Below are 27,013 nucleotides of genomic sequence, written 5' to 3'. Positions count from 1 at the left end.
ATTCCAGGCTAAACATACCCAACTTCCTCAACCATTCCTCATAAGGCTTGGTTTCCAGACCCTGTCGTCTGTGGCAGTTTGGTGTCATCTGCAAATTTGTTGAGCATCCCCTCAATTCCATCATCTAAAGATGAACAGCAACAGGCTCAGGAGGGAACCCTGCGGCACCCCACTTGTCCCTTCCCCCCCCCCCCCAGGATGATGAAGAACCATTAGTTCCAGGATGATGAGGAACTCTTTGGGTTCAGTTACAGATAGGTAGCCGTGTTGGTCTGCCATAGTCAAAAAAAAAAAAAAATCCTTCCAGTAGCACCTTAAAGACCAACTAAGTTAGTTCTTGGTATGAGCTTTCGTGTGCATGCACACTTCTTCAGATATCTTTGGGTTCAGTCCGTCAACCAGCTACAAATCCACCTAACAGTTACCTTCTGCAGTCCACATTTTACCAGCTGTTTTTACCACAAGACTATGGTGGTGGACTATGTCAAAAGCCTTACTGAAATCAAGATACACTATGTCTCCAGCATTCCCCTGATCTTTTGTCATGGTTCTCTGATCAGAAATCAGAAATGCATGGAATTAAGATGTTAATAAAAGCAGGCCTAGTTGGGAGAAATTGAGATTCGTTTTCTCATGCAAGAGCCCCCAATATTGACCCATAACAAGTTCTTTTTTTAAAAAAAAAAAAAGGTCACACCCACATTTCCTCTGTGCTTCATGTACTTGTGATAAAAGAGGTATTAGTTAGTTTTTACAACTGTACACTGTATTTAAGTTTATAGTTGGAATCACTGTAGTGATGTGGGGATGCCGCGAATTCTTTTCTAGTTTTTTTCTAAGTATATTGAATACCTTTCCACAATTAAACTATACAATGCAGTCAGGTTGTGCGTTTTCGCGTTGTGCACTGGTCCGAACCCGGAAGTACTGGAACAGGTTACTTCCAGGTTTCAGCGCAGAAGCACTAAATTGTGCTATGTGCAGAAGCGCTGAATCGTGACCCGCGCACACGCAGCGTTGTGGGTTGCAAACACTGTGGGTTGCAAACGTGCACTACAAACATGAATAAAGCTCAAAGTAATAATTCATATGCAAACATGCAAATGCAATTAAAGGAAAAATGCTGTTACATGAGAACTGTGTGTTTGTCTCTGTTTTTATATGCTGTGTTTTTCATGCCTATTTATGATCTGTAGAGCTTTGCTTCCAGAAGGACAAAATACAGTATTCATTCTGCTTTTACTGCAATATTTTAAAGAGTGACTGTATATGTCTTTTTACAATGCAGTTGACAGTGCTATGTATATACTTTTGACATAAGTGCTTGTAACAAAGGAATAGAAATAGTTAACTAGTTCAATTATTTATATTTTATTTTACAGGCAAATTTCATGTTTCTCATCTGGATTGGATTATTAAGCTGCTTTGTGGTCTGCGGATCTGCCCAACAAGGTAAATGGAAATATGTACAGGTTTAGAAAGCATAGACTGTTTTTCTATTCTACAGTGCAGGTGACCTATTAATTCCAGAGCTATCCAGTGTAAGCTTGCTATGCTTGTTTTGAATTGATTCAGGGACAAATGCTGCCGGTTTCACTTTCATACAACATTAATCCATATTGGTTTAACCTCTTTGCTCGTGTCTCTGAAACTGTTGGCAAAGAGGACATATGAACAGGAGGTAGGAGGAGGAATGTTTGCCCTGGAGAAGAGATTGAGCTGAATCTTCAGAACCACACTCTTGTTTCTCTAGTGTAGCCACATCTGAAGGATGCTGAACTGCATCTACAGATTGAAATTGTACTCTTGTCCCATGTCAGGTCATTTGAAATGTTATGCACCTCTTATTCTCCCAAGTAAGAAAAACCAAACAGCCTTTCCGAACATGCAGTGAAATAGATGCAGGTGCAATTTCTCTTGCAGAATATCTTTACATTCCGCCGTTTCATCCTTTATGTTTGGAATTCACCTGCATCTATATTACTGTTTGTACATACATTGGAAAATCTAGATTAGCATCGCCTTTTCATCATGTGTGTGCAGTGCAATGAATGCATGTGCAATTTGTCATGCATGACTGTTGTGGTTTTCATGGTTTTTCTTATGTGGAGGATTGTTCCATGGCATTTGAAGCCGTCCTAATTAATGAGTTATAATTGGCACAGAAGAAATGTGCATTGGTGCTCCAACTTTCCCTCTAGGCTCTGAGCGCTTGTGGAATTGATTGTTAAGCAACACTTGCAATCATATGTTAACTATAGATATAATGATTAGTTTGAACCTCAGTTTATGGCTGGTAAGAAATTTACTTATACAGTACATTAAGTTAGGTATGTGTTGCCATTTCTTTTATAAAAAAGCCTTTGCATTTTCTTATAGGTGGGAGCAATTGTATAAAAGCTAATGCTAAATCATGTGCTGATTGTATACAAGCTGGACCAAATTGTGGATGGTGCAAAAATGCAGTACGTATTTTTAAAAAATATATTTCATTTGCAATATTTTGTTTCCTATTTCATTTTATCTGTAGCTATTCTTATACATTCAATAACTTTTTATGATACAATCCTTTGCATTGATAAATAAGCTGCAAATGAAAGCCACAGGTTTCTTTGGTCAGTGTTAGACTCTACAAAGTGCAGAGCAGATGTGAAGAATAAGTCTGCTGCGGTTTAAATTTTGGTGGTGGAGATGTGGAGGCTGTCACGTATGTTTAGGATTGGCTTTATGAATAACAATTCCTAGCTTGGGGGTTAAGTTTTTGTTGTTGTCACTGTTATTCTGGAACTGGTAGGAAACAGTGTTGGCAGCAGCATCAAGACCAGCAAAGATTTTTTGTCAGAAATAACCTTCCTTGTTTTAATGAGCCCTTGGTGCCTTTGGAAGGTGCTTTTATGCACACGGAGAGGTTTTTGAAAGCCAGTATGGTCTAATAGTTAGTGCTGGAATAAGAATGCAGAGACTCTGGTTCTAATCTCTACTCAGACCATAAAGCTCTGTGGGCGACCTTGGTTATGTTACACACTCTCAGCCTAATTACCTCTCAGGGTTGTTGTGATGACTAATAATAATAATAATAATAAATTTTATTTATATCCCGCCCTCCCCAGCCGAAGCCGGGCTCAGGGCGGCTAACAACAATCAAATAAACAATCAAATAATCATACATTCTAAAAATATTTCATTATAAAATTAGTTAAAATCAAATTGATGGCAGGGTAGCAGGACTCCTGTCCTGCTTTGAAGTTCCTGTAAGGTGCAAGGTGAAAGACTGCTTTCTCCAGGAGAGTGGCAAGGCCATTTACTGAGCTGGGCGGTGCTTAAAATTTATCTTTGCTCCAGCCCACCAGTACATCAGCAAATGACCCTGTGTTTCCCCTGCTTGAAAGAACCATCTGTTAACCTCGGCTGGAATACACAATAGGAAGTAGCAAGAGCAAGACCTTCTCTTAGTGCATTTGAGTTTCCCTGTTTGTATCTGGGTGAAACACCTTTGCCTTATTTCCCAACTCCTCTGCATGTGCCAGAGGATTCGGAGATGGAATGGACCTGTTTGTTTCACACAGCAGAATAAAAAGACCCTGGTGCAATTTGAAGGTAAAGAGATTCCTCATTTGGTGCTGTGTCCACAAATTCAATTTGCAGGGAAGGGATTCCACCTCACCAGTGACCAGCAGGAGAGAAAGTGCAGCTGAGTTGTACACAAACAGGCAGATTTGCAAGGAAAGATTCCTTGCCATTTCTTTCTTTTAATACTCCACTGAGCATAGAAATAAGTGTGTCCCTTACGCATCAGTTGAAATATATTGACTTATTTACAAGTTATCTATCAAATAGCATGCTGTGACTGTTCTCTATTTCTCCCTGTCCCAGCTCTTCTACTTTCCAACTTTAATGATCAGATTCGCACTATAGGCTGTATCCATATATAGCTTAGTTCACACTGCTGCTTTTCCATGCCCCCTTCCCTACACAGGGACAGGGGTGTTTGTCATGTGGACATAAGTAGTTGACTTGTATGCATGAAATAGTCCGAGGTCTCTTGAATGCCAGGTGAAGGAGGTAGAGAGGCGAATTCTCTGAAATGATTGCCCTGATTAGCTAGAAGCAATTGCTATGTGCAGTTGGAACCAGGTGAATGGGTAAATTCTTCACTCTGTTACTAAAATCTTTTTTTATTTTAAGAATTCAGTCTCCTTAGGCTTTGTCCTTTTCCCTTTGCCAGTGGCAAGGACTCTGCCCCCTCCCAAGTTCTCCCTCATAGTTATTTAAAATCATTCCACTCCGGAGTCTCTCTGTCTGGATTTAATTATATTCTCCTGGTGATATTAGAAGGGCAGTAACTTTAGCTGCTGACAAAGCAGGTGGACAGGGAAACAGAATTTTCTGTGTGTTTTAAATCTAGTTTGACTTCTGGAATGTCCTGAGTCCTAAGTTCTGATACAATCCTTAGGCCTAGTTTCACAGAGGTGGTTAAACCTCTGTATGGAATATACTATTTCAGACTGCAGCTCGGGACTTGCATGCTTGAATACTTCTCCAAAACAATGGCAGCAAAAATAACAAAAATCCATGCACAGAGATAACTGAAAATACCTATCTTTTACAGGCCTTTTGATTCATGAGATACCAAGAAGACATAATGTACATAACTTGTTTTTTTAATTGTGATTAATAGCTGTGTTTTTGATTGCCATAACCCATCCTAAAGTCTACAGACAAAGAGTGGGATATAATTTTTTTTAATGATAAAAGCAAAATGTTGAAGAGAAGACTAGACTAGAGCCCTGCTTCTGACAGCTACAGTTTCCACTAACAGTGAATAGCTTCCTGTGTTTCTAACCTCCAAAATAAAATATCTGTATTCTGCTTTGCAACTTTGCCCTGGCCTTTGACACCCGAGGTGTATATTTTCAGGACCCACTCTACTGCTGTGAGCATAAATTGTTTTAAACTGTTGAATAGTAAATTCCTGCAGCCTGCCTTGGAACCTTACAGTGAAGAAGTCAAATAAATTACAGTAGTATGGTATGTTGTAAGTTGAAGCCAGAAAAGGCAAAACTTAACTTGACTCCTTTTTGTTTTTCCACTGCTTGTTAATTTTAATAGTTTTAATTGTGCTAGTTTGCACAATTTGTACTTGGTTTGCTGTTTTGTTCACTGGTGTTTTCCCACTAAACTTCAGGGGATAAATACAATGTATGAACTCGGCTGTCTAACAGATACAGCAAAGAGTAGTTCCTATCCTCCTGGTCATCCTTTTACAGAAACTGCTTCCAGCCACATCCGTGTGTGTGAAAGTGATAAAACACAAATTGCTTTTATGCTGTATCATATAATAATGGTTGTTCATTGGCTTTTACATGCAAAGTGTCAGGTATTGGCTGTTTGGTCATGTGGTCATGTAAACCAGCAGACAGCAATGACTCACTGTTCCATTCTGGGTCTTGGATGGGCTGCTTTGAGTATACTTCCTCAGGAACCTGTCTGGCATCTTCCTCTGGGGCTCCTATATATTTAAAATAGGGGGAACGAGCCATAGCTGAGTGGCAGAGTCCTACGCTTTGCATGGAGAGGGTCCCAGCCCCAGCCCCTGGGATCTCTAGTTTAAAAAGGTCAAGCAGTAGCTGATGTGAAACACCTCTTCCTTAAACCCCAGAGAAATGCTGTCAGCCAAAGCAGAGAACTCTGGGCTAGATGGACAATGATTCTGACAGGGGGGGGGGAATTCAGCTTCTTATACTACTGACGAAAATTGTGGAAACCTTTTGGAGAAAGTGTATTTTCGAGGGTTGGTTGTAATACCTTAAAATTATATATCACTGGAAAGATAATTTAATGGAGAATGTAATGCATCAAATATTGTTCAATTATCTGTATTCTGTCAAAGGTTATAGCCAAATAACCAGAAAAAAGGAATTTTTAGAGAGCCAGTCAGGTGTCATCTTGTTTTGGCAATGATGGCTAATAACACCACTTTTTTGGGGGGAGTAATACCATAAAATTATATATAAATGAAAAGACAATTTTGTCCACTATTGTACGTTCTTAATAAGATGCTACACATGTGTATTGTGTACTTATTTCTAAGAGGAAAGAATCTAACTTTGGCATCCTCCACACTTGAAGGTACACATACATACATACATACATACATAATTTTGTTTGTATGCTGCCTTACATTCTTCTAACCTAGCTCAAGGCAGCTTACAGCATGAAAAAATACATAACAACATTATAACAAAAGGAGTAAAAAACAATGAAAAAATCGTTTTTTAAAAAACACAACCAAACAGAACAGTTTCCACATATATCACAACAATAAAATAAAGATACAATAAATCAACAGCAACAACTCCCTGCTCCCCCCGTCCAAAACCACCCCAACCCAAGATTCTGTTCAGCTTTTGGAGCTCTCAGGCCAGGTGAAAAAAGGCTTGCAAGGCAGGGGACAGGTCCTTCAGGACTGAGAGCTATGATGGGGTAACTCTTCATCAAATGAATGCATTACTACCTCACTCCCTTCAGAAGTGATCTCGCCAAAATTATGTATAAAACCTTCCTGGTTTTGGTGTCTTCCTCACGGTTGCAGGCACACTAACAATGACAATGTGCAGGCCCCCCATCAGATTTGCTGTTGGCTCTTTCTTTTTGTGCCTCGACTAAACACTTAATTTTGTCCCACAACAGAGCTGTTTTTCTGGCTGTGTTGTCTCTCGAGTTCAGTTCCTGCCCTGTCTCCTGTGCCTCTCTGGCACTTGGCTCCTGGCAAGAACCCAGCTGGTTTTGGCTTTACTGCTCCACCACAACCCTTCTGCTGGAAGCAAGAACCCTTTCTTTCAAATGCCAGGACTTCTTCCTCTCTGAGTCTGCCTCAGATCTCTTTCATTCTCCTCCTCTCCCATTCTTCTTGTAGCTTGTGGTTGCAACCGTGACCCACGCCCACACTGGTGTCATGACTCCTTTTCTGAGTCTGTGCCCTTACACTCTGCCCTGCCCATCCTGCAGCTGTCTCCTGTTTTTGCTAGCTCTGCTAGGCCCTTGCATCTCAACCCTTCCCCCAGAGCTTCCTTGCAGGGACAGGTGATAGCTTTGAAACCTACCAAGCCCGCTTACAGCATCTTTCTTGAAAACTACTGTCAAGTTAGTTTACTCTGAACTGCTCATCACTATAACATTGCTGAATTCCATTCCATTTTTATGCTGCTTTCAATCGTCTTCCAAGGAGCTATTAAAAATAGTAAAAAGACTAAGATAACATTTGGAATAATATTACAGTTTAGCACAAAAATTAATAATTAGACTTTGCTGTACCCTGTTGTGTGTCAGAGTCAAAATGTTTATTCGGCTATTATGGCCATCATAAAGACAACACACAAAACAAATCAAATAAAACAGCAGTCTCGTACAAGCCACAAGTAATATAACACAATTCACAGCTCACAAGGACAAATATTGGCAATTCAAAAGGAAAATTTAAGATTAAGATTAAAAATTTGGACACTACGCTAAAATCAATATCTGATGTCATTATCAAAAATTCTTATAGCTATCAATAATCAGCTAACATTCCATTCCGTCTCTTGTACGAGAGGACGGCTGTTAGGAATTTAGCAACCTGTAGGGTAATATAAGGATCCACATCTTGAAGAACCCAGGCAAGCTGTAGGTCTACTGGTTTGTCAGCCATAGGCTGGATTATGCAGTTTAGTATACTAGCACGAGCTGAACTGTACATAGGGCAGATAAACATAACATGATGTAGAGATTCAGATGTTTTCATTTCACAAGTACACATTGAAGGGACTTGGCCCTTAGTGCATCTATGTCTCAGCACGTTTGTTGGAAAAACATTGAACCTAGCTCTAATGAAGGCATATCGGTGAGATGCGGCCATAAGCGATGTTAAGTAGGACGGAGCACGGTAGATAGGGGTTATGCCGAGATTTAACGGCGAGCAGGCTCCACCACCAGCTAAGAAATTTTGGTATAGCTCCGCATCATCCAGCCTTTGATTTATACACCTTTTTGCCACGTTTAGATCCAATTTGAGCAATTCAGTGGGCGAGATCTCATAGGACAGCAATTTGGCATGGATTTTTCCTGACCACAAATTTGTGAAGTCATCCCGCCACATGCATTGAATGAGATAGTGGTTCGGGAGTTTATGCCATAGGGATATCCAATAAATCAAAACTCTCCTCCATAAAACTAACTCGACTGTGGGGATCTTCATTTCTAAGCAAATGGCCGCATTACTTACGCATGTTGGTAGTTTTAAAAGTCGGCGTAAGAATTGGCTTTGAAGCGACTCTAAAGGTGAGAGGTTTGCAAAGGCAGCCCATAAAGGTGCAGCATAGGCCATTGTGGCCATCACTTTGATGCTATACACTTTCAAGGCCGCAGGGATGTATAAGGCCCCCTCAGAGTAGAAAAAATGGAGGAGGGAGTGTGTTAGGGCTTTTGTCTTGTTTTGAAGATATTGTTGTGTGTATCTTTGCATTTCTGAAAACATACATTTACTGAAGGTGATCCCCTCTTGCAACTAATATAGCAATACAAAATGAAAATCAGATTTGGTTTTTAAAATGTCGATGGTGTTTTGAATTGTATGCGGAATGAACCATGGTGGTAGTATAGTTGGAGATGAACCTACTGTGAACAATTTAGAACCTGATTTTGTTTATGTTTACTAGACCTTCTTACAAGAAGGAGAATCTACTTCAGCACAATGTGATGATTTGGAAGTTTTAAAAACTAAGGGCTGCCCTCCAGATGAAATAGAAAATCCCAGAGGCTCACAAGCTATGCCGAAAAACAAGGAAGTAACCAATCGTGTCAAAGGGGCTGCTGAGAATCTTAAACCGGAAGACATTACTCAGATTCAACCGCAGCAAGTGCAATTAAAGCTGCGAATAGGTAAGGATGTCAGATTAACAGTGATGTCTTATTCCTTATTATAAGGAATAATCCCAGCATTATTCAAGAAATTTACTAGAACTGTCAAAACATTAAGATAGATAGATAGATCAATCTAGCTTCAACTGAGGTGGGAACATTGTACCTTGATGTTCTAGTAGTTTCTCCACCTTAAGTATATTGCCTTGAGCAGCATTGGTCAGAATGGCAACTCAAATGCCTTTCGACAGACACTTGGACATGAACATTCAACTTACCCTATTCAGGAAACGCATCTGAAGCTCTTAAATGACCAGTCTTCATGAAACATGGTGTGGGATAATTTCCAGAATATTGGGGCTTTCAAAACAATTTTGGTACATGCATAAATGGTTTAAGATTGATTTGGGGTCGAAAATGCTTTTCTTCACCCTGAAAGTGCTTTGGAACTGCTCAGAGGAAACACAGAATGTGCTCCAGGCATTGACAACCGCAATACATATTTTGGAGTGTTTAGCGAGCAGGAACTGGAAATGTACCAAAATATGTGTTTACCATTGGAAACAGCAAATGGATTATCCTATTGGAAGTATCCTCCTAAGTAGATTTCGGCCCCATCTGCACTGTACATTGAATTCATGATCATACCACTTGAAGCAGTCATGGCTTCCCCCAAAGAATCCTTGTTAGGCGATCCCAATGTCCCTCTCAGCTATACTTGTGTAGCAAGGCTACGAACCCTCCCCTTATGTTGGAATAAAGGGCCATCTTCTGGGGGCCACGTGCCAGTGGTGTGCAGGGCCGAAGGCAAATGTGGGTGGAGCAACAGGTGTGACTTCGTACAGTGGACTATTTTCCACCTATGCCAAAGAGGTTTTAAAATAAACTGACACCTCACACACAGATCTCTGCCCTCCATCCAGGCAAGGAAGAGGCGGCCTCACAGCTTAAGGATATATTCTAGCAAGACAGAGGCACTAAGCATAGGGTGGAAGTGTCAGTGCACTTACATGTTTAGCGTACTTACTGTCTAGTGTCATTATGGAATTTTTGCTTTAAAACTTTTATTTCTTTTTCTGGGATTAGGGGAACCACAGACATTTTCATTAAAATTTAAGAGAGCTGAAGATTATCCCATTGATCTTTATTACCTTATGGATCTCTCCTACTCTATGAAAGATGACTTGGAGAATGTGAAAAGCCTTGGAACTTCTCTCATGAGTAAAATGAAGAATATAACTTCAGATTTTCGAATTGGTAATAATTTTGTTTAAGATCATTATAAATTAGGGTTAGCTTTTCTTTACAAACAAAGTTCTGTTTATCATGTCAAAATGTAAAGAGAAATATACATGTGTAATATGCATGTGCTCAGAAATATAAACATGATTTAGTAAGTTTGTGCTAGGAGAAGAAAATGCATACTTTTATAACATAGATTCTGTATTAGATTGCTGCTGGATAAAAACAGATTTGGATAGAGCAAACCTGAGAGCCTATATGCAAGCTAGTGGAAGCAAGGATTATGATAGGTTGCATCAAATCTAAGGCATACTCACAGTAGACTATTTGGGATCAGTAGACTTAAGTTAATCAAGTTTATTGTCAATGCTTTTGTTCTGAAGATAACTTAAGTCATGTACAAACTTAACACATAGTATTCAAAGCTAGTCCTCAGAATAGACCCACTAAAGTTTCTGGACATACCGAATGAGTAGTTTGAATGGAGCTACTCTTAAGTAGGACTTGGTTGAATACAACCCAAAGTTGATTGGTTTCTATGTAAACATTGGAATTCCTACTGGGTTTCATATACAGCCTCTTGAGAAAGTAAAGTGTCTACATGGTCCCAGTTTATAGCACTCCTTCCAGGCAATATATCCTGCTTCTTTGGGATGAACACATGCTCAAAAGAAACCCACATGACAGCCAGATAGCCTCTCCGGGTTTCCAAACATGTCTGCTGTGTAGAAGACATTCAGTATAACCCTTGCTAAGGCTGAGTTCTGACCCTTCAGAACCACTTCCTCCTGGACTCTTCATTACCTGGTAGACCAAGCTTCCCATTGTTTCCTGATGAAAAAGAATGTATTTTGCTAAGGTGCAACCTGCCCTGCAACTTGGTGGCTTCTCTATAGGGCTTTCTATTTCTCTCAGAACTAATAGAGTTCCATTGTACGTCCCCCCCCTTCTCTCTCTCTCAGGTTTTGGCTCTTTTGTTGAAAAAACTGTAATGCCTTATATTAGTACTACGCCAGCCAAACTCAAGAACCCATGCACCGTTGACCTTAACTGTACAAGCCCTTTTAGCTACAGGAATGTACTCAACTTTACCAGCGATGGAAATCTGTTCAACAAGCTTGTAGGTGATCAACAGATTTCTGGCAATCTGGATTCTCCTGAAGGTGGATTTGATGCAATAATGCAGGTTGCTGTTTGTGGTGTAAGTGTATTTTCATTTCTTTTGGATATTACTATAAATGCAATTGACTTGTAGACCCTTGGCTCTTATTCAGATTTAATGGATCAGAAGTGCTAATTTAACTTCCTGGACACAAATGTTGAAAAGGTACAATGATAAGCAGTTAAAAGCCAGTGGGGATCCTTAAAAAGCATTCAACCACATGTGTACTCATAAGGGTTTGTTTGTTGCAGGTCTTGCACAGGAAACAAAAGGCGTAGTCACTGTGTACACTCTCTCTCTCTCTCTCTCTCTCTCTCTCTCTCTCTCTCTCTCATTCTCTCACACTCTCTCTCCAACAACAACAACAAAAGGTTTCAGTCACCAGTCTATGATTTGCAGACCCTCTCTTCTACTGCTTCTGGCCTTGCTCCTATAAAGTCTAGCTGCTGATTTTCAGTTCTAATAGTTGTTAGCTAGCCGTGTATTTTGAGAGAACCCTGCTCATGTCCCCCACCCCACCTCGCCCCAGACACACTTTGCTAGTAAAGATATAAAGTGAAACCCTGGACCAGAACTCTGATCTGGATGCCCAAGTACCATGATGACTGGTGCCAGCAGTTTTCAGAGGGAATTGGGAAGGCGACTTCAAGTGTACAAGTGGAATCCTCCCCCTCTCTTGCTTTGAAGCTTTCTAAGTCAATCTCCAGTTGCAAAGGTTGCATGGTCATTTCTGCATGCCTCTTGACCTCATTGAATTGAGCTGGAGCACCTGTATCCTAGTGCCAACTCAACCCAGCTGTCACTTCCTAGCTGTTCAGGTGGCTTCTTCCCTCATTACGTTTTTATATCATGCACATGATCTTGAAACTACTATCAAAACTGTACAGTAGTGACGGGAAGAGAGCTTATTTTTATCATTCCATTTGCTAAAACTCCATGGGGATACCATATTCTTTCACAATGATCTATGCTTTCATTTATATATATGATTTCTTTTCAAGTCAAAACTTGGATGGAGAAATGTCACTCGGTTGTTGGTATTTTCTACGGATGCTGGATTTCATTTTGCTGGAGATGGGAAACTTGGAGGAATTGTCTTGCCAAATGACGGGCGATGTCATTTAGATAACAATATGTACACAATGAGCCATTATTATGTAAGTATGCTTAACAAAATGTTTAATTTTGTGTTTACATGTATGTTATTGTGTATGTGTGCCTCTCTCTCTCTCTCTCTCTCTCTCTCACGCAAATATACACACATGTAGAAATGGGAGGCAATCCCAGTATACCTCCCCCCCCATGTAGAAGAATGCTTTGAGAAGAACACCCATTAAAAGTTTAGCTTATAATTTAAACTTTTAAAATAGCAAGGTCTGTAAGCTTTCATGGACCAGTGCTAGCAGAGCTTGTATGTAAAAACATGTAGAGATTTTTAATTTTGTTATAGTAGCCGTCACATTTTTCTTCATAGAGGAAGAATGCCAAGTTCGGTTTGCCTATTTTAAAACCAAGTTATCCTACTTTGCTAAAACTCCTTTTCTGAATCCAGAGAGAAACCCAAGAACTGGAGAACATTTATTTAACTGGCAAAATACAAGAAAAAGCCTAAGTAATGCTTTGATAAGAATGAAGAATCTGAGAATTAGAGGCTTCTGTTAATGAGAGTTGATGGACTGCTTTTTCAAAAAATGTTTTTGACTCTTTTGTTTGCTCTTGCTTATGTTTGTATTGAAAATTGTATATAAGAATGTTATTGTGTGTGAAATTCAAGTATATATAAAATGTAAATTTCATTCTTCAGGATTATCCCTCCATTGCACACCTTGTTCAGAAGCTAAGTGACAATAATATTCAGATAATATTTGCTGTTACACAAGAATTTCAACCAGTTTACAAGGTAAGAGCAAGTGACAAAAGCTTCTATAGAGTCCCTTCCCTCACCAGCTGAGATTCCCCAGCCTGAAAATGCCTCCACCCACATGACCAGTGGTGCTCTTTAGGCAATAATGGTATTTACCCCTACCCACCCTAGGTGGGAATGTAGAGAGTTGATGGGTTGCAGTTGTCCCACCCCTGTTCTATGCATGTGTTAGAAACTTGAGAAATTGAATTCTGTGTAACTATGGTTTTCTATATGGGACGCGGGTGGCGCTGAGCCTAGGGCTTGCTGATCGGAAGGTTGGCGGTTTGAATCCCCACAACGGGGTAAGCTCCCGTTTCTCGGTCCCAGCTCCTGCCAACCTAGCAGTTCGAAAGCACGTCAGAGTGCAAGTAGATGATAATAATAATAATAATTTATTATTTATACCGCGCCCATCTGGCTGGTTTCCCCAGCCACATGGGCAGCTTCCAACCGAATATTAAAAACAATACAGCATCAGACATTAAAAACTTCCCTAAACAGGGCCACCTTCAGCTATCTTTTAAAATAAATAGGTACTGCTCCAGCGGGAAGGTAAACAGCGTTTCCATGCACTGCTCTAGTTTCACCAGAAGCGGCTTAGTCATGCTGGCCACATAACCTGGAAAAACTGTCTGCGGACAAATCTCGGCTCCCTCGGCCAGTAAAGCGAAATGAGCGCCGCAACCCCAGAGTCGTTTACGACTGGACTTAACTGTCAGGGGTCCTTTACCTTTTTATGGTTTTCTATAAATGGCATTTTGTGTATAGAATTAATCTATCTGCTGCTTATGATTTTAATTGAATGTTTTTCTCACTCTTCTCATGTAAAGGAGCTCAAGAATTTGATTCCAAAATCTGCAGTGGGAACACTCTCTTCAAACTCCAGTAATGTGATTCAACTGATAATTGATGCCTACAATGTGAGTTCACCAGTTTTCATTATCGCCACATACACCCAAAGACAACGTGTTTTGCATAAAATAAAGGATGTATGGGGGATCCGGACCTGGCCACATATACATATACATATACATATACATATACATATACATATACATATACACACAAGTCAAGTTTGACAGGTGGACAGGGCCACCCCCTTGTTGATTGACCTGATGTTGCAATGGCAATCTTCACGTGCATGGTTTGAAATCAAATGTATAAGCAAAAAATGTGTGCAGTATTTCTCTATTGCCATCAGTCAGCTGATTGTCAGCACTGAAGAAACCCTTTGTGCAGTGCTTCTCCAGCACTGATGATCAGCTGATTTGGTGGTGGCTTCAAAAAACCTTTTGCCAAGCCCTGCCTTTACTTGCCCCACACTTGTCACATACATCATCAGGTGTAGGGCAGGTAGTCATGGCTTGGACTCTTGTTCCCTATCCCCATCCCTTATTTAAGCAGATGAGGTTCTGGGATGTATATGTAGTATAAAAGGAGTTGGTAGCTTCCCATTCTAGCCACCCAGAGACCTTGCTCACAGGGCAAGACAGGTTTGAGCAGATTGCACTGGTCCTGGCTTCGCTGCACTGGCTGTCAGTTTCCAGACCCAGTTCAAAGTGCTGATTTTAACCTATAAAACCTTAAACAGTCTGCAGTCCTTTTCAATATGTTTGTGTGTGGTTTTTGGGGGGAGGAGTTGGGAAAGGAAAATAGCAGTGCTGATCTTATCAGAACTACAATTTTATCAATCTCTTTTATCCGTTTTGTAAGCTACAATGACGCTGGCTGCACAAAACCCACAAGAAAACAGTAACACTAGTTCAAAACTTGCTGTGCCAAGATACAGAGAAAACTAATACAGTGGTACCTTGGTTCTCAAACTTAATCCGTTCTGGAAGTCGGTTCCAAAATCAAGACGCGCTTTCCCATAGAAAGTAATGCAAAATGGATTCATCCGTTCCAGACGTTAAAAAACAACCCCTAAAACAGCAATTTAACATGAATTTTACTATCTAATGAGAGCATTGAACCATAAAATGAAAGCAATAAACAATGTCACACAGTCAATCAGTAGCTGAACTGGGTTCCACACAGTAACAAAAACAAAACAAAAAAGAGCCACAAAAATGCAAAATAAATAGCAAAAACAGACAGAATTCAGAATTCAGCATAACTCTCAAAACGTAAGTGTGGCACTTAAAACGGAGCACGTTCGGCTTCCGGAAAAAGTTCACGAACAGGAACACTTCCGGGTTTGCAGTGCTTGGGTTCCAAGTTGTTTGAGTACCAAGGTGTTTGAGAACCAGGGTACCACTGTAGTCCCTTCAGAAATGCACGTTGTAAAAGGACTAGTTAGAATCTGTTGAACATGTATCTCTTGCAAGAGAGTATTTTCCAAGTGTTTTTAAGGAACTGTTTGGACAATTTGGGAGACCACAGAGTAGAAAAACCTGTGGCTTTCCACATGAAGTTGGGCTGCATGTTCCATTATCCTTCACTAAACTACTTGACTTTTGTGTTAGTCATTGTCTTCAGAAGTCATTCTGGAAAACAACAAACTACCAAAAGAAGTCACAATTGAATATAAATCTTTCTGCAAGAATGGAGTGAATGGTACAGGAGATGAAGGAAGAAAGTGCTCCAACATTTCAATTGGAGATGAGGTAACTTTCTGCATTCTGGAATCAGTGTGCTGTTGCTTCACCCCACCCCCCCTCTAATCAGTGTCAAACAATTTACCTATGTACTCTTTATTTTGCTTACAGGTTAGCTTTGAGATTAAAGTAACAGCCAACCAGTGTCCAGAAAAAGGGCAGGGTGAAACCATTAAAATCAAGCCACTAGGTTTCACTGAAGAGGTAGAAATTAATCTGGAGTTCATCTGTGAATGTGAATGTCACAAGGACGGAATTCCAGACAGCCCTATTTGCTTCTTTGGAAATGGAACATTTGAGTGTGGTGCCTGCAGGTAGATAAATACTAATGTTTTTTCTCTCCCTCAGATAAATCTGCTAGGAAATAAAATATCCCTTGACTGTAAATGGCCCCCCAAAATATCCCAGACTAGACACAAATTTAGTTGGAAGACCTTTCCCTGATTCTTCTTGGGTGGAATCAGCGCTGAAGGGAATGTGCTGTCCACCAGCTCAGGAAAACCTCCATGTATTCCTCACATGCTTCTGGGTTGAGTCTTGACACTGAAAATAGATGCTTTGGAGAACTCACAAGAGTCCCTATTCTCTGCCACTCCCCCTTTCCTCCTATTTTAAATGGCCCTTCACTCATTTTTTTCATTCTTCATTCTCTCCACCACCTGCCTCTCTTTCTCCAAACCTCAGCTTTTCCCCAATTCCTACCACGTATCTCATTTTCCTTCTCATTTTCCCATCTCCTGCTCTTTCTGCACTGCGTCTTCACCCACTTCCCCTTGCTTGGCAGGTCAATGTAATAATTATTTCATTTTTCTCTCACTACTTTGTTGTTTGCTTAGCTTGGACCATTTCCCATCCTTGTTTCTTTCTTAACCTCTTTCCTTCCTGTGCCACATAATCCTTACACAAAGACAAGTTGTGTGTCCTTTCTCCTCATATAGGAAAAAACGAATGAATAAAGGGAAGGGAACCCAAGTCAGCTCCTTAAGCAAGCATGAAATTTGTACTTTAATGCTGGGCCTTCAGGTACCTTCAGTCATATCATACTGGCCCCTCCTGCCTTCCTTTCCCCCATGAACACCGGCTCCTTATTCCTACCAGGATCTTTAAATTCCCATGTATTTCCAAAAGTAATTTTGACCACACTGTTTTGTTTTTGTTTTTTAAAGTGAACTTTCCTGCCTTTGGGCCCTCAAAAACATTCAGAGAGAGAGAGGCACTGAAAACAGACTGGTAGAACTGAAGGGGAGCATTCTGTGGCCTCTGCCACTAAGTAGAGATCTGAGGGTGGAAGGGAGGCTACAACACACCCCAAGGATGATCTTGTCAGGGAGAAGAGGAACATGGCCCCCACCCATCAGGCAGAGAAGAAATGGTTGCGAGGAGCTTCCTTTCTCCTCCCTGCGAGAAAGGACTGTGCTACAATGCTCACTTCCTCCTCTGCTCCCAGTTCTTTTTCCTCTTGTGTCCTGTATTGTGAGCCTGCTGGGCATGGACTACCTTTCCTGCTTTAACTTAGAAAATAGCGTTTTGAAAATGCTAGGTACTTTATGGGTGTTGATTTTATCTGTTTGAGTCCTGTGGGGAATAAAGTGGGCAATAAACAAATATATAACTTATTATTATTATTATTATTATTATTATTATTATTATTATTATTATTTAAGTGGTGAATACTAATACTGTTGCAGGCTGATTGGACCTCTTCTTAAGTGCAATTGTAGCAGACCATTCTTCAAGACCTTTCTAGCATAGAAAAATGAATGTCTGGTGTGTCGAGCAGGCATGTGCCTCATTTCACCTTTGGAATAAATTAGCATTTATATTATTTTTACAGCAATTAGGAGCAGCTGCTATATTGATGAACTTAGTAGAAGAGTCATTCAGCAGCTTCCCCAAACTGCTGCTCTTGAGTTTCGGAACGTCTGCCTCTAGGATGAATCATGCTCTCGTGAAAGAGACTGTTTCCTGTAGCTATGCACCACTATCTCATCCCACCCCCTTCTCAATATGCATATAAGGGAAAAGAAAGCTTTGCATTGATTTTAGTTAACAGTTTAGTAATGAGAACCATTTTCTCTTTTAGGTGTAAACCAGGACGTATTGGAAAGCTCTGTGAATGCAGCATGGATGAAGTAAACAGTGAAGATATGTCAGGCACCTGTAGACCAGCAAACAGTTCAGAAATATGTAGTAACAATGGAGAATGTATTTGTGGACAGTGTGTGTGCAGGAAGAGAGAGAATGCAAATGAGATCTACTCTGGCCGGTTTTGCGAATGTGATAACTTCAACTGTGATCGATCTGATGGCTTGATTTGTGGAGGTAATGAACTGACTCTTTTAAAACTGTGAGGATTCAGAAGTTCCTCTGGAGGAAGGGGAATGCTTGGATGCAGTCCTGTACTTATTTCTAAGCGTGAGAGCCTAACATTTGGGAGGAGATCTTGGATTGCAATACTCTGTTGTGCAATACAGTACACAGTAATACTATTAGTAAAAGGAGAGGGGCTTTTTCTGAAGAGAATCATACACTGTAGCCTTTATTGTATGCCTTCACAAGACTTTAATTTATAAATTTACAAGAAACATCAAGTAAAAGGCAGGAGTTATGTGGCCTAGAATTCAACCACCAGATCTGGTCCTATCTTACCCAGGCCAAGTTGTTCAGCTGCAGCTACTCTATCTACAGTGTGTACTTCCTTTGGCCCCTTTTTGTGGGTAACTGTTATGGCAATTGTTGATGTTCAATTCCATGTGCTTTATAGAAACTAAATACCTATCTTTTTATTGCAGGACATGGTGAATGTAAATGTCGTGAGTGTGAATGTGCAGAAAATTATACAGGCTCTGCTTGTGATTGTTACATGGATACCACCCCATGTGTAGCTGGAAATGGGCAAATCTGTAATGGCAGAGGAATCTGCAAATGTGGAGTCTGTAACTGCACAGATCCCAAATTTACGGGGCCAACATGTGAATTGTGCCCGACCTGCCCTGGAGTTTGTGCAGAGCACAAGTAAGGCTTTTGGATTTTTAAATAATAAAATAACTTCCTGCTGGGATATTTGCAAATTGCTCCTGGGGAATTTTTGTGTTCCCCTTTGTACAAGGAGCTGTTTCTTGTGGCACATGTTTTTGCTTTCTCTCTCTCTCTCCCTCTCTCCCTCTCCCCCTCCCCCCCAAACAAAAAATTCTTAAGCTGGAGCAAAAATTATTGGTGATTAGTGTTTTATTATATTGGCTTTCTTATTGTAAACTGCCTTGGGGGTTTTTTCTTGGGTATACTGAAGTGTGTAACATTTCAGTTTAAAAAATAAATAGTACCTGCACTTGCAGATACAATTTAAAGCCAACTAGTATATCTTAAGGGGATGGTGGTGGCCCTGTGGGTTAAACCACAGAGCCTAGGCCTTGGGGATCAGAAGGTTGGCAGTTCGAATCCCCGTGACCAGGTGAGCTCCCGTTGCTCGGTCCCTGCTTTTGCCAACCTAGCAGTTCGAAAGCACGTCAAAGTGCAAGTAGATAAATAGGTACTGCTCTGGCGGGAAGGTAAACAGCGTTTCCGTGCGCTGCTCTGGTTTGCCAGAAGCGGCTTAGTCATGCTGGCCACGTGACCTGGAAGTGTCTTCGGACAGCGCTGGCTCCTGGCCTCTTAAGTGAGATGAGCGCACAACCCTAGAGTCGGACACGACTGGCCCATACGGGCAGGGGTACCTTTTCATATCTGTGCAAAAACTGCACTTGAGTGCACCCAGTTATTTCACAGCATTGTAGTTCAGTTGCTGAATACCTATTACTAGAATGTATTAGCAACTCATTTTAAATATTCTAAATTTCTTCCTTTCTTTTTTAATATGCTGCCTTTCAGGATGCAGTCCTCCTTCTTCCAAGTTGGCTTGGAAATAACATGAAAATATATATATATATTTTTTTTTTTTTTGAAAAACTTTATTACAATCAAGTATACTTTCTCATACAAAAGTAATTGTATCATTAAAAAATACAATACGAATGACACATTAAGACAGATGCTTCTAAAAAGAAAAGAATAACAAAACAAGTAGAAAAGGAAAAAAGAAAGAAAAAAAAGAAGAAACAAACATTACAAAGTAAACCACTTTCAATCATACCCTTACATACAATTGACTTCCATTAACCTCAGCTTTGGATTAAGTATTCTACATTTATCTTCTGCAGTTATTTTCATTTATCTTTATATGTCGTAGGAGTTAAGCATCATCTACTGTTAAATTATTAATTCTCAAATTAATCTCAAGGTAGCTTATGAATTTAGACCATTCTTCTATCTTTTTTTTCGGATTATCTCGCCTAATATATTGTGTAAGTCTCGCCAATTCCAAGTATTGATATACTTTCTCCTGCCACTCTCTCATTGTAGGTATTTCTGGGGATTTCCAATTCTTTGCTATTAGAATTCTCGCAGCGGTGGTGGCGTATTGGAAGAAAATCTGATCTGTCTTTTTTATCTCTTCTCCTATCATCCCTAGGAGGAACGCTTCAGGCCTCTTGGGAAAGTTATACTTCAAAATTTTCTTTAACTCCTCATAAACTTGACCCCAGAAACCCTTCACTTCCTCACAGGTCCACCAGATATGAAGGAAAGTCCCCACCTTATCTTTACACCTCCAGCAGGTATTATCTGCTGTTCTATACATTCTCCCTAATCTTGCTGGAGTCAAATACCAGCGGTACATCATCTTGTACATATTCTCACGTAAGTCAGCACATACAGTAAATCTCATCCCTTTTTTCCATAATATTTGCCATTTGTCATATCCTATCTCATATCCTAGATCTTTGTTCCATTTAATCATTACCTCTTTAATTAACACTTCTTTATTTTCACTTTCCAGCAATTGCCTATACATCTTAGACAGTAATTTACTATTACTCTCCATAATTTCGGTTTGGTACCTTGATTTATTTTCTCCCATACCTATTCTCTTATGTTCCCTCCATATTGCACTAACTTGGTGAAGGTGGAACCAATCCTTAATCTTCTCTTTCAATTCATCCTGTGTTCTTAATTTCCACCCTTCTTCTGTTTTAATTAATAAATCCTCGTAAGTCCACCTTTTACCAGTCATATTTAATTTCTTTATTTTAATGATATCCACAGGTGAAAGCCACCAGGGAGTATTTTGTTCAATCACATTTTTCTTCCTGTTCCAAACTTCTATGAGTGATCCCCTAATTATATGGTTGGTAAATCCTCTATGGACCTTGTCCTTTCCCTGCCAGAGGTAGGCATGCCACCCAAATCTTAAATCAAACCCTTCCAGGTCTAGTAGATCAGTATCTTTCAGGGAGGCCCAGTCCTTTATCCATAGTAGGCATGCCGCCTCATAATAGAGCCTTAGGTTCGGTACGCCGAAACCCCCTCTTTCCCTAGAATCCATCAAATATTTAAGTTTCACCCTGGGTTTCTTCTCTTGCCAAATGTATTTGGTCAGGGTCCTTTGCCAATTTTTAAAGCAGGTGGTGCCTTTTATAACTGGCAGGTTCTGGAACAGGAATAGCAGTCTCGGGAGGATACACATCTTAATCGATTCCATCCTCCCGGTCCAAGATAAATTCAATCTACGCCAGATGTTCATATCTTTCTTAATTTCCTTCCACAATTTATTGTAATTATCCTCAACCAAATTAATGTTCTTTGGGGACAACCAGATTCCCAGGTATTTCACCTTATTTACTACTTTAATATTCACCTGCTGTTCTAACTGTGATCTTTCTTGTGCAGTAAGATTCTTTATTAGTATTTTAGTTTTCCCCCTATTTAGCTTGAATCCAGATAATTTGCCATACTCTTCCAAAAGTTCTATCGCCTTACTGGTGGTTTCAGATGGGTTCTCGAAGAAAAAGACTAGGTCGTCTGCGTATGCTTTTAATTTGTACTCTTTCTCTCCAATTCTTATACCCTTAATACTCGGGGTCGTTCTTATTTTATTTGCGACTGTTTCTAAGACCAAAATAAACAATAAGGGTGACAAAGGGCAGCCCTGCCTTGTACCTTTCGTAATCGGAAAGTACTTAGTCAAATTATTATTAACAATCAACCTGGCCTGCTGCTCTTTGTAGATTGCCCTAATACCCTTCAGATAGGGGCCTCTTATACCCACCTTGTCGAGTTTTTGTAGCAGGAATTCCCAAGACACACAGTCAAAAGCTTTTTCTGCGTCGACAAAGATAAGGGCCGCTGGGACATCTGGTCTTGCCTCTAAAAACTCCATAATATCTAATACATGCCGGACGTTGTCTCTCAATTGTCTACCCGGTAAGAATCCCACTTGGTCTCTATGTATATATCTATTTAGTAATTTTTTGAGTCTGCTTGCCATGATGTCTGCGAAGATCTTATAATCGCAATTTAATAATGAAATTGGCCTATAATTTTTTAAATCTGTCTTTTCGTTTTCGGTCTTAGGGACTAATGTAATATACGCCTCCTTCCAGGAGCTAGGAATCCTCCCTTCTCGGAGAATATTATTAATTACCTCCGTTAGTACCGGCACTAATAAGTCTATCATTTTTTTATAATATTTTGCCGGTAGGCCATCCGGACCGGGGGACTTCCCGTTCTTCATTTTATTAATAGCGTCCCGGACCTCTTTTACAGACACCGCCTTATTTAGTTGTGTACAGTCCTCTTCCGTAATGAATTTCCTTTCTTCTTGATTTAGATAGTTCTCTATTTCTGCACTGCTCTCTTCTCCTTTTTCATACAGCTTTTCAAAGAAGGAAACAAACCTGTTTTCAATATCCTCTGGATCTTCTATTACCCTTTCATCTATTATAAGTTTATTAATCACATTTTGTTTCCTTCTTTTCCTAAGCTGCCAAGCAAGTAGCTTCCCCATTTTATTTGCCGACTCAAAATACTTCTGTCTCGTAAATTTAATTTTCTGTTCTACCTCTAGATTCAGAATAGCTGAGTATTGGGACTGCAGCACCTTCACCGTCTGATTGGTTATTTCGTCCGTCGGATCTAAAGCAAGTCTTCTTTCATAATCTCTCAATTGTGCTAAAATATCATCCTTCTTTTTCTCCCTTAACTTCTTTCTATAGCTATTTTGCTGTATTAGAAAGCCCCTTAGGACAGCCTTACCAGCATCCCAAACCAACTCTATCGGGGTATCTCTATTTAGATTCGTCTCCAAATAATCTTTCAAAGTTTTTTTTGCCATATCCAGTACTTCCTCATTTTCAAATAAATATTCATTCATCCTCCACCTGAGCTGCCCTTTCAATTCGTTTTTAATTTCCAAGGTCAAGGGGCAGTGATCCGACAGGGTCCTGGGTAATATCTCACATCTCTTAACTCTCCATACCATAGCCCTAGTCACCCATATCTGGTCAATCCTACCCCAGCTCTGGTGTGGCTCTGAGTAGTGAGTGAACTGTTTTGTTGTGGGGTTCCGATGCCTCCAAATGTCAATTAGATCCAAGTTTTCCACTAACTCATTAAATGAGTTAGGGAGCTTCCCCCTGTTTACGTTCCTCTGGTTCTCACTTCTATCTATACTCGGTATTGGGACCCCATTCCAATCTCCCAACAAAATTAACTTATACGGTTCCAATTCCAACAACATACTTTCTAATTTTCCAAAGAACTCAGCTCTATTTGTATTTGGTGCATAAACCGACACCACGTTAATTCTTTCCCCTCTAAAATTTAATTGAATACCTAGTATTCTACCTTCTTCATCTTTACAAATTAGTCTTGGTTCCCACCTTTCTTTGGCATAGATTACCACTCCTTTTTTTTTGTTTACCTCCGAGTTTACAAATTCTATTCCTAAATTTTTATTCACCAAAATATGTTTATGTCTCTTTGCAATATGGGTTTCCTGAAAACAAATTACATCGTATTTTTTATTTCTCAAAGCTTTTTGAATTTTATTCCTTTTAATTTTCTCATTCAACCCATTCACATTCCATGATAAAAATTTTAAGGTATCCAACGTTGTCTTAGTTCTCTAACTGCTTTACCTCAAATCAAAATTCAAGTTAAAAACCGATGCCTTTGCTTCCTAGGAACCCCTCCTCTTCAGCCGCCCCTTCTCCCACTGCGGCTTCCTCATCTTCATCTCCAGAGTCTAACCCCCTCTCTCCTTGGTCTTTCATACTACCCTCCTTCTCTTCTTTCCTCTCTCGCCCATTCCCTCTCACCTCTTCTTTACTTCGTACTCTATATTCTGTCCTTCCTAACTCTTTTTCATATCTTCTCAGAAACTTCTCTGTTTCTTGTATGTCCATTAGTTTAAATTTCTTATCTTTATAAAAGAAAGAAATCCCCTCTGGGAACTCCCATCTATATTCTATTCCATTTCTCTTTAGAGCCGCGACCACTTGTCTGTAGCCCTCTCTTTTTCTTAATAATCTAATTGGAATCTCTTTATAAATAATAATGGGCCTCCCTTCGATTCTAAGTTTATTACGGTAACTCGTCCTTAATATTAGATTTCTCATTTCTAGGGAATTAAATATCACCAGACAGTCTCCCAAAAATTTATTAGTTTTTAAATGCTGGGGTCTAGACATTCTAAATGCATTATCAATCGTTAAAGCTACCTCTTCCTCTGCCAGACCCAACCAATTAGAAAGCTCCTTAGTCATTTTCTTTCTTACATCTTCATTTCTTTCTTCTGCCACCCCTCTGAATTTTAGGTGGAGCTGCTTTTGTCTCATGTCAGCCATAGCAAGGTTATCCCAAATCTTATCCTGTGCCTTATTTAGTTCGCCCAGCTCCTCCCTCATCCTCCCCGATTCCCTTTTCTGTTCCCTCATTTCTTTCTGTAATTTCTTATTGGACTCCTCAATCATTTTGGATTTTACTGACAGATCTTGAATTTTGGATGAGAGTTCTCCTACTGCCTCCTCTATTTTTTTGTCAATCAGGTCTTGCATATCCCCTAACTTGTTTTCCATATGCATTTCATTTTGTTTAAATTCTTCCTTTATTTTGATCCATAAGCTATCTAGATCTTTAATCTCCTCCTGACGCGATGCCTTTCTTTCTCCTGGGGTCCCGCCCATTCTCTTAAGGTCCTTCCCCTCCTTCCCCATCATTATTTATAGCATTCCCCCCTCCTAACCCTTCCTCCTTTCCTCTCAAAAAGCGTTCACCCGGGATAACCTATAATGAATCTAATCTGACTGTACCTTCTGCCCCTCTATATAGACACCTAAGCACATAAACACGTTTCAGCACATATGGGCCCTGACGAGGCCGCAATTCCCCGAGATGCTCTCTTAACTACAATAAATGTAGGTATACCAAAGATAAGGGGAGGGAGAGAGGAAAACCATGGGAAAGATGCCAGTCCAGAAAATAGCGCTTAGTCGCTTAATCCGCTCCAGGCCTTGACCTTCTCTTTTGCTTCTCTTAGTCCTCTCCAGGTCCTCTACCTGCTCTCACCTGTGTCACACTCAACATCCAATAAGAGGAGAAGGGGGGGGAAGGAAAAGGAGTAGAAGGTCAGGGGAGGGGTAGGTTGGCTCTTAAACGCGTAGTTGCCCTGCACCGTTTCTCACCCGATACATTCAAGCTCAGTCCTGATTAATATACTTCGACGCTTCGGAAGCTTCCAACACTCCTCGTTCCGACCCAGTCGCTGAAGAGTGCTCTGTATAGTTGGTTAGGCTCAATGCCCAGTTTCTCCGTTAAAAGCCAGCTTCTCAAAATGGCTTAAAGTAGCACCCAAGTCATCTGTTGGCGTCACTGCTTGGAATGTCTTTTATATAACTCAAGTCGCAAATCCTTGCCGCATCTCCCTTGTCTTATTCTTACCAACTTGTCTGGATATATGTCCACAAGGGAATCAAGAAAAGGAAAATCAAGAAAAAAAACAGCAACGTAACCCGAGGGAGGAGCCTCTCCGGAGGACTTAAAAGAGGCGTTAATCACAGTTTATGTCCCAAGATTAGCGTTGAACTTGTTTAATATACCTTAGTAGAGTCCGTATAGGCGTTATGTTTATTTGGTATAATTTAATGTGGTTTAATATAGTCAATAAAAATCGTTACGGTCTATATTTATTCTCAATTCGGTTCTAACTCATTCAGCCAGACTGATTACTAACCTCCTCACTCCTGCGACTCTCTTTCTGCGCCATCTTGTCTCCGCTGCTGAGGAAAATCCCGAAATAGCAAAACAAACGTTAAAAAAATACCCAGACGTCTCCTAACTTCTCACCAACTGCGCGCTTCGCTGGTAAGCGCTTTGAGCAAAGAAAAGACCTTTTCTTACGTTGGAGACCCCGTTCTTATCTCAAGAGAATTCCAACGCTTTCGCAGTTGAAGCTCCAGGCGTTTCGCTGTGGAATCGGCACTTCCCAGTTTGCGCTGACGGTCGCCGATCTTTCCCGCTCTCTCTGTCTTTTGCCAGAAAGGCTAAGACGACCGCGTCCACGCTGCAGGTTGCCTCACCCCCAAGGGTTCCCCCCCTGAGGTTTCGGGGGTGCGCTGCGCCCTTGCGTCTCCCCCACACTTCCACAGCGCCCAGAAAGCCGAAGAGCTAGCTTTCTGCGCTTCCTCACTGCTCGCGTCCGGAACCGGAAGTCTCAACTCATTTTAAATATTCTAAATTTCTTCCTTTCTTTTTTAATATGCTGCCTTTCAGGATGCAGTCCTCCTTCTTCCAAGTTGGCTTGGAAATAACATGAAAATATATTAATAAAATCACAACAGCATTAAAATATAATAGTTCATCAGGATCCTTTCCATATAGTACTTACTTGGTGGCAGAAAACCCAGGATGTGGGGGAGGTGACAGTCCAGTTGGAGCAGGCACTGATATTTTCCTGTTCGCCTGCCTCTCCTGAAATTATTTCAGTAGGCTGCATGATGGAAGATGGTTCTGTGGGGAAAGTCCAGCTGGAGCAGGCTCAGGGATGATCCTTGTCCACCTCCCTTTCTCTCTTATTCCACTGAGTGCAGTGTGATGTAGGCCCTGCTAAGCAGGCTTCTGGATGCTCTCTTAATGGATCAAAGAGGCTGTATTGAAAAGAAAAAGGAAGATGCAGCCAATGCAGTGGTAGGAAAATGTGTCTGCAGTTCCATTTCAGCTGTGTTTGAAAATTAAAGAGGACTGGAACTCAACCTCTGTTTAACTTTAGCATGCAGGAAGAACACAAAACTGCCACACTAATTTTATACTGATGTATCTTGTATCTGACTTGCATTA

General features: G+C 40.5%; 1 protein-coding gene and 2 long non-coding RNA genes across 5 annotated transcripts in view; 1 reads left to right on the top strand and 2 right to left on the bottom strand.

Moving 5' to 3' along the window:
• Positions 1-12,242, bottom strand: part of LOC309515719 — a 60,476-nt gene extending 48,234 nt beyond the window's left edge. The window contains exon 1 of the long non-coding RNA XR_014212623.1: positions 11,660-12,242. This is a non-coding gene — a long non-coding RNA (uncharacterized lncRNA). The remainder of the gene's footprint in view (positions 1-11,659) is intronic.
• Positions 1-27,013, top strand: part of ITGB1 (integrin subunit beta 1) — a 48,341-nt gene that overhangs the window by 15,942 nt on the left and 5,386 nt on the right. For all 3 annotated transcript variants that reach the window (XM_082193774.1, XM_082193772.1, XM_082193773.1), the window contains exons 2-13: positions 1,383-1,452; positions 2,380-2,465; positions 8,697-8,919; positions 9,985-10,155; positions 11,103-11,341; positions 12,304-12,459; positions 13,107-13,202; positions 14,039-14,128; positions 15,674-15,814; positions 15,917-16,119; positions 17,889-18,127; positions 18,598-18,820. In XM_082193774.1, the coding sequence (XP_082049900.1) occupies positions 1,392-1,452; positions 2,380-2,465; positions 8,697-8,919; positions 9,985-10,155; positions 11,103-11,341; positions 12,304-12,459; positions 13,107-13,202; positions 14,039-14,128; positions 15,674-15,814; positions 15,917-16,119; positions 17,889-18,127; positions 18,598-18,820 (1,928 nt within the window). In that variant the 5' untranslated portion in view covers positions 1,383-1,391. The remainder of the gene's footprint in view (positions 1-1,382; positions 1,453-2,379; positions 2,466-8,696; positions 8,920-9,984; positions 10,156-11,102; positions 11,342-12,303; positions 12,460-13,106; positions 13,203-14,038; positions 14,129-15,673; positions 15,815-15,916; positions 16,120-17,888; positions 18,128-18,597; positions 18,821-27,013) is intronic.
• LOC309515720 lies at positions 14,876-27,008 on the bottom strand. The gene is made up of 2 exons (XR_014212624.1): positions 26,565-27,008; positions 14,876-15,131 (listed from the first exon to the last, which is right to left on the bottom strand). It is a non-coding gene; the product is annotated as an uncharacterized lncRNA (long non-coding RNA).

This window comes from Podarcis vaucheri, assembly GCF_965113315.1.
Source record: "Podarcis vaucheri genome assembly, chromosome: 12".
Lineage (NCBI taxonomy): Eukaryota > Metazoa > Chordata > Lepidosauria > Squamata > Lacertidae > Podarcis > Podarcis vaucheri.
Note: the sequence above shows the minus strand (reverse complement) of the source record. Positions and strands in the feature narration are given on the sequence as shown.